The 7,492-nt window shown below is 34.7% G+C and overlaps 2 protein-coding genes across 4 annotated transcripts in view; one reads left to right on the top strand and one right to left on the bottom strand.

Moving 5' to 3' along the window:
* Positions 1 to 7,492, top strand: part of LOC123316468 (potassium voltage-gated channel protein Shaw-like) — a 229,838-nt gene that overhangs the window by 123,045 nt on the left and 99,301 nt on the right. The gene's annotated exons all lie outside the window — the stretch shown is intronic.
* LOC123316474 (potassium/sodium hyperpolarization-activated cyclic nucleotide-gated channel 1-like) lies at positions 658 to 6,915 on the bottom strand. Its single transcript, XM_044902563.1, has 4 exons — positions 6,823 to 6,915; positions 6,570 to 6,761; positions 4,665 to 4,888; positions 658 to 1,046 (listed from the first exon to the last, which is right to left on the bottom strand). The coding sequence occupies exons 1-4, from the start codon at positions 6,836 to 6,838 to the stop codon at positions 729 to 731; spliced, it is 750 nt and encodes a 249-aa protein (XP_044758498.1). The 5' UTR covers positions 6,839 to 6,915; the 3' UTR covers positions 658 to 728.

Raw genomic sequence — 7,492 nt, forward strand, 5'->3', positions numbered from 1 at the left:
CCTAATCATTCATAGGAACCTAAGGAGGTCGTCAATGGTGTTGATAAAACCTACAACATCCTTAGGAGTCTTGGCCGTTACCTCGTGAGTAACCAGGAACGTTTTCCTGGTAGTTCTTAGGCCAGCCAGTTCTGGAAACTTGCGTACCATGTGTTCAGCTGTTTCTGCTTCTGATCCACAGAGCTTACAAATCTCATCTGCTGACTTCCCCATACAAATGGTATTTGTACCGACAGTGCCCTGAAAGCTTTAGCCGTTTTCTGGTGTAGGTCGGTGAAATCATCACGAATTTTTTTGACTGAGTAAGTCTAGGAGTGATTTTCCAGAGCGTTATTCTGTTGTTCAACTCCCGTTCTTGGAGCGCTGCTTTATATACAATACATCAGTTATATCTCCTAGTTTCGAATCATATATATTTGGGGAAGTTTAAAAAGGGCGAACTATAAAAGGCGTTTCAAATTTAGTAGACCCAATTTGAGGTTTCAACAGTTATCGCAACGATATTATTTTGCGTTCGAACAAAACGATTCATTCCATTCTTCAATAATCGAAATAGTATTCGCTCACGGTTTCAATCAGATTTTGATGGAATAATCAAGTTAGGTGAAACAGGGCCAGAATAATTCCCGAGAACTGAAGTAAATCGAAAAGCTGAAATCATTCTCGAAGTATATTTCGAACTGAACAAAATTGAATATAAATCATTTAGTTCTCATAACTCAGTAATATTATGTCTTCGATGAAACTGAATGCAAATCTCTCTCAGATTCGAATGAAAATTTTCGCTTGTCTCCAAGGTACGTCCTGAGAAACAGCATTTCTTGGAACTCCTTTTCTAGTCTATTCGATTCCTCTTCTCTTCTTTCAGCCTCTAGCCTCAATCTTTGGAATACTTCTGGATTATCCTTGAAACAACGCCTGAATGTTTTCGAATCCAGTTTGTACGTTTCACATATTTCCAGGGCGGTGACGCAAGAAACCGATTTTCTTTGATTTAATATCAGAGCAGCTTCGCCAAAATAAGATCCTTCTTGCAAATGGCATACCTAAATAGAAAATATGCAGTAATTAAATTGTACAAAGAGAGAAAATAATTGCAAGTTTTCACGTGATCGATTTATATATATATTCTGTTGATAAAAACCATAACCATTTCAAATATTAAACAAAAATTAAAATTTTCGCTTCAGCATGTATCGCTAAACACCTCGCACCTCGCATTAATAATAATAATAATAATAATAATTTATTGAATCCTTTGAGACATTGTACATGTATAGGAAGAGTCAACATAAATAGCTTTAGACATTAATTAATTATCCTCAGAGGAGACAGAAAAAGGAAATCAAAAAATTAAAGGAAAAAAAAAAAAAACAAAAATAACAATGATAACGGTTTACACCCAAGATACTACCGAGTGTGATATCACTCTACCACTGAATTTAAATATTCGCTTTTACTATAAAAGCACTGTTCTAAAAGAATTTTTTTTATTTCTTTCTTGAAGCTCGAAAACTTCAACGTTTTAAGTCTATCAGGCAGATGATTGTAGAATTTTATGCCACTATACATAGGAGAATACTCAAATTTGCTCGTCCTATGAGCTGGAATGCAAATGGTTTCTTTTTGCCTAGTATTATATTCATGAAATTGGCAACACTTTTTTTGAGAATGAATATTCTTCCTCGTGTAAAGCAGGCAGTTTAGAATATAAATACATGAAAAACTTAATATTTTATGTTTCATAAAAGATGGTCTACAGGACTCCAGGGGTTTCAGACCGAAGATAAGGCGAATTATTCTTTTCTGGGCAACAAAAACAGAACCACTCCCAGACGACGCACCCCACAAGACCGTGTTATAATTTAAATGAGAGTAGACATTAATCGCCATATATCTCAAAAACGTTTGAACGTAGAAAAAATTGCTTGGGACAAAGATGGTAGAAAATGTTATGCTCTACAACTTTTATATTGGGAAAGGAGTGAAATTTATTCCAAGAATTCATAACTGCAGTCTGCCTACGAATATGGAGCGGCATGATGTTTGAACTAACTTTATAATTCTCATGGAAAAATTTAGCTACCCATCAATTTTTGCACATGAACACTATTAACCCAAACGGGGCAACAATATTCAGCAGCTGAAGAAACCAAAGCTAGGGCTGCCGTTCGAAGAGTAGTTAAATCAGCAACCCATGAAGTACCTACCAGCTAGTTATTGCAGAATATTAATCCTAGTTTTCAACTTCAGCCGCAATTTTTCCAAAGGCGCTTCGAACTTCAGCGAAGAATCCAGCTTAGGTTCTGGATATTTAGGATTGACCTTATGTTTCAGAGTTTCAGAGAAGAATTACCTAGAACTACACTCAATTTTTTATATTTTTGGTGATTTCGAATAGAAACACGAAAGCTCAGTTTTATTTATGCATTTGAATTTAGTCACACATTCTTCAGACAAAATAAGGAGACTCCCTGTATCTTTCCCCTAAAAGAAGTCTTTTCTCTTCCTCTCGGAAAGCGGTTATACGAATATGACTTAATTTGGTACACAGAACTCATATGATATGTGAAATCTAATAGTTCCACCTATTTTGGCTATTTTTGCTTTTCACCTTTTGGACAATGTACTTTGAACCAGTCAACATAAGCCGCGTTTTTGAATTCCTTGAAAATTGTTGAACTGTTAGATAGTCATTTTTTTGTTATGAAACGATTTTTGGGAAAAATCTGAAAATGTGATTCAAGTAGAAGTCTATATTGTTCTCAAAAATCTTGCGTTGTAGGAGACAAGACAGTTTTTCAATTGAAATGGCTTTTCAACGGTTCAACAATTTTCAAGGAATTCATACATACGGTTTATATTTACTTCCAAAGACTTCCAAAGACATTGTAGCCCAGTAAAAAGTGTTTCAAGATGTCCAACACCAAGAGATCACACTATGAGATTTCTCACATCATGAATAGCAAGATTTTTCCTTGAATTCAGGAGCCCAAATGGGGAATTCTCCTCAATTTGGGTTATCACAGCATATGCAATTTCAAACTGTATAATAATAAGTTTGATGCATAAATTTTTCAAATGCACCGCGGAAACTATTCAAAAATCATTCTTCAAATATGAGGTTTTGAAATTTGAATCGCTTCGTTTCTAGTTTACGATTTGGCAACAGCGCCTACTAGAAAATAAAAAGAACAATGGTTTGGTTATAAAATAACAGCTGTTGATTTACAACCATCATAAGGCGCGTACTCACTGGTGAGCCTAAACAGCAACCGGCCATAAAAATCCCATAAAATTTTACGACCTTCCTCGTTCGTCGCAGGCATCATAGACAGCCATCTTTGTCTATCTCATCAAGATAGTGTATTTGTTGTTCTTTATTATCAACGCATATTTCAGGGCATGTCGCCAACTTGTGCAATAGAAACGAAACGCTGTAAATTTTATATACCCATTTTTATTTTTCATTTTCAAGTTCTTAAAATATTTGTTTTTTGTAAACAGTTGAAATGGTTATTTCACAATGTAACGTTTCAAAGATATTCCATAAAATATACATCATTTTCGTCACAAGGAGAATTCCCTATTATGTAGGTTTGGCTTGAAAAAATTTAGTTGAGAACGGAATCCTGATTATCCAAAAATAGAAATGAATTTTGCTAATTTGAGCAGCGTCTAAAATATGAGAACGTTTCTGACCATGTTGTTGATGTTCAGTGGGTGGGCATCAACAGCATTCCTCTATCTTCTTTTTTTCCCGAGTTATTTGTGCTAGGATGTTGAAATGAAAACATGGAATACTATAATTTTTTCCAACAGGTATATTTAGTGAAGATGTGAAAACGGAGATAAAGACCAAAGTTGAAATCGCCCAAACTTAAATTTTGGCCTATAACTCGAAAACAAAAGAAGATGGAGGAATGCATTTGATGGCATTATAAGTTTCTCGAAAAAAGACGAACCTTATGTGCCATTTATTTTCCTCTATCTCGTTTGATTAAAAAATTGTATCAAAAAACAAAAAGAGATGGAGGAATGCATTTGATGGCATTATAAGTTTCTCGAAAAAAGACGAACCTTATGTGCCATTTATTTTCCTCTATCTCGTTTGATTAAAAAATTGTATCTATTGAAATTTATTCTGGGAGGATTCTGCATTTCTTCATAAACTTTTTAGGGTTTTCACAATTAATGTCAAACAAAAGCCACAATTCAGAAGATTTTCGAAAATAGATTTTTCGTCTGATGAAGGAGTCTGATATAGACTCCAAAACGTTACAACTTAGAATTATAATTTCAACGTTATTTATTTTCAGTTCATTATCAGGCAACAATTTTTTCTAGTTAATTTGCTCCTGACGAATTAGTGCAAGAATTTACGCAGGAGCAAATCGTTGATTTCATTTTTAATTGATTTTGTTTCAGAGATTGGGAGTGAAAACCCTAAAAAGTTTATGAAGAAATAAAAAGTTGTAGTTGTAGTTTCCCACCCTGTTCGTAGTCTCCCTAGTTAAAACAAAATGGTTCAAACATAAATAGTCAACTCGTTGTCGATCTTTAAAATTGTTGATCTATCCACACCAACTCTGAAATGCTATCAGTACTGTTGAAAAGCTGGGAATCTTCAAAGAGAAGTGTTCTACACTCAAATAATTACTAACCTCTCGACCTGAAGCTGTGGTCACGGACACTGTTCCAGTCGAAATAAAGTACATGCATTCAGCTGGTGCTCCAGCACTTATGATGATATCGTTTGGAAGGAAAACTTCTGGCTTGAGGTTATTTATAATTTCTGTCAGAATCTTCGTTGGTATATCCTCGAAAATTTGCACCTGCTGGATCAGTTTGTAGGTCGAGTGGTAGTTTATCTCTTTCCTCAGTCGATCTTTGAAGATAAATTTAATATTTTCATTTTATAAATATCTCTGTCTGGGGTGGCCCACTCCAGACACGGCGCTCATTTTGAGGGAGTCAATGAAGATATATTGAGAATTTCTTCTTGTGGTGTGTGTAGGGTGTTATAAAGCAGAATTTAAAATTATTGTCATATATACAGGGTGTTCGAAAACAAAGATATAGACCAAAGTAACACTTTTCTGAATGTAACACCCTGTATTTGACCTCAAAAATGGAATGGCCAGCTCAAATTATGATGAGTTTCTTCAGATAACTTTATAGCTCAGAAGCACCCTCCACGAGATAATTTCGAAAAATTGAAAATATGGAGTTTTTTTAAATAGCAATAGGGAATACTCCTTCTGACGAAAATGATGTATTTTTTATGAAATATCTTTGAAGCATAACATTTTGAAATAACCATTTCAAACGTTTCCCAAAAAAAAAATATTTTAAACACTTAAAAAATGAAAAATAAAAATGGGTATTTAAAGTTTGAAGCGTTTTATCTCGGTTGCACAAGTTGGCAACATCGACTGAAATTTGCCTTGATAATACAGGACAACAAATGCGTTATCTTGATGAGATAGACAAAGATGGCTCCCTATGAAGTCTGCAACGAACGAGGAAGGTCGTAAAATTTTATGGGATTTTTATGGCCGGTTGCAGTTGAAGCTTGCCAGTAAGTACGCGCCTGTAGATCAACAGCTGTTATTTTATAAACAAGCAGATCGGACATTGTTCTTTTCATTGTCTTGTATGCGCTGTTGCCAAATAGTTAACTCCGCACAAAGCGATTTAAATTTTGAAACCCCAAATTTGAAGGTTGATTTTGGATAGTTTCCGAGGTGAATTTGAAAAAAACCATGAATGAAACTCATAATTATTCAGTTTGAACTTGCATATGCAGCGATAACCCAAATTGAGGAGAATTTCCCATCAATGAAGAAACTAGTTATGCCAGCAATCTAGACAGTATTGCTGTAGACAAGTTGACTACTCCTACACATAAATAAAAATTTCAACTCTTTGACATACGGAGTTATCATAATTAATTCTCAAACATCAACTATAAATAAATTGTCAAAAACTGCTGAGAAACTATCAGGTTTAGATCTAGGAAAACCTTATGAAGATAGTTTCGAAATTAACTTTTACGTTCAACGATATATAGAAAAACCGGGTGTGCCATTTGGAATAAGAAAGTTTTTGACGATTATTTATAGTTGATGTTTGAGAATTAATTATGACCACTCTGTTTATTCCAGAGTAGCCAACTTGTCCACTCGAAAAAATACTGCCTGTATCGCTGGCGTTACTATAGTTTCTTCATTAATTACTATTTAAAAAAACTCCTTATTTTCAATTTTTCGCCATTATCTTTCTTCTAAGGTATACAGTAATCTGAAGAAACTTATCATAATTTGAGCTTGGCATTTCATTTTTGAGGTCAAATGCAGGGTGTTACATTTAAAAAAGTGTAACTTTGGTCTATATCTTTGTTTTCGAACACCCCCTATAGATTTCAATAATTTTGCATTATGCTGTTGAATGCCCTACACACACCACGAGAAAAGATTTTCAAAATATCTTTATTTACTTCCTCAAAATGAGCGCCGTGTCTGGGGTGGGCCACCCGGTATAAAGATTATACATGTACAGTTATGCACCTGACAATAATTTCTCAATTTTCGCCGGTCTCACAAATCTTCCCTGGAATTTGTACTCGTAGAAAGAGATCAATCGGTTCCTCGTTGAAGGAGGCAGCTTTTTTCTATTAATGTATTCGTTCAACTCATCCAATACTTGACTATACTTGATTCTCAACTCCGAAGCCCGCAGCAACCGGTTGACGATCAAAACTTGAAGTGAAAACGAAATCACGATAATTGAAAACTATTATAATAGAGGTTTTTCATTTACCTGCCAAAATCAGCATGAATACTCTTCCAAAGATGCTAAATAGAAAACAAAGAACTTTGTGTTCTAAAGATCTGGACCACAGGGTGTCGCGTCTTGCTGCTACAGAGATATTGAAATGAAATTAAAGAATTGAATTAGCTTAGATGAACAAATGGAAACTGATCAACATTATTGAGAATTGAGAGTCTTCCGAAAACCAGATACATACATAATAGGTGGAATAAACTTATTTCGAAAAAATTTGTCAGACACGTCGATTTTTCATAAGAGGTGGACAACTTCTGAGATCAAATTTAAAATCCTATCTTTTCAACCTTCAGTGTTACAACCCCAACCCCTAAATTTTGAATAGCAAGGACCTAATATTCAAATTTGAATTATGAGCAACATTGGATTTCACTTTGTACAGATTGGGCAAAATTCGTTGTCTACTGGGAGGATCTCAAGAACTAAAGCAGCTAGAAGAAAACGGATGACAAATTGCCGAGCTCATTTTGGGAGAAACAAAGAATAGTGAAAACCGCAGCCTCCTACGATACTTCGTTTTTGAGTTTGACAATTTCGTGGAGTTCTCATAACTTTTTTGTCCTTGAAGATATAAATCTGTAACTTGAACATTCTACTGGCACTTTTTCACGTAGGATCCACTGATGAGCTCAAAACATTTTTT

This window comes from Coccinella septempunctata, chromosome 7, assembly GCF_907165205.1.
Source record: "Coccinella septempunctata chromosome 7, icCocSept1.1, whole genome shotgun sequence".
Lineage (NCBI taxonomy): Eukaryota > Metazoa > Arthropoda > Insecta > Coleoptera > Coccinellidae > Coccinella > Coccinella septempunctata.

Excerpts from the sequence above, each read along its gene's own strand:
- LOC123316474 (XM_044902563.1), bottom strand. Across the intron at positions 4,889-6,569 it reads AATTGAGAAATTATTGTCAG|ATCGACTGAGGAAAGAGATA; the intron begins GTGCATAACTGT and ends TTATCTTCAAAG. Across the intron at positions 1,047-4,664 it reads CCACAGCTTCAGGTCGAGAG|GTATGCCATTTGCAAGAAGG; the intron begins GTTAGTAATTAT and ends TTTTCTATTTAG.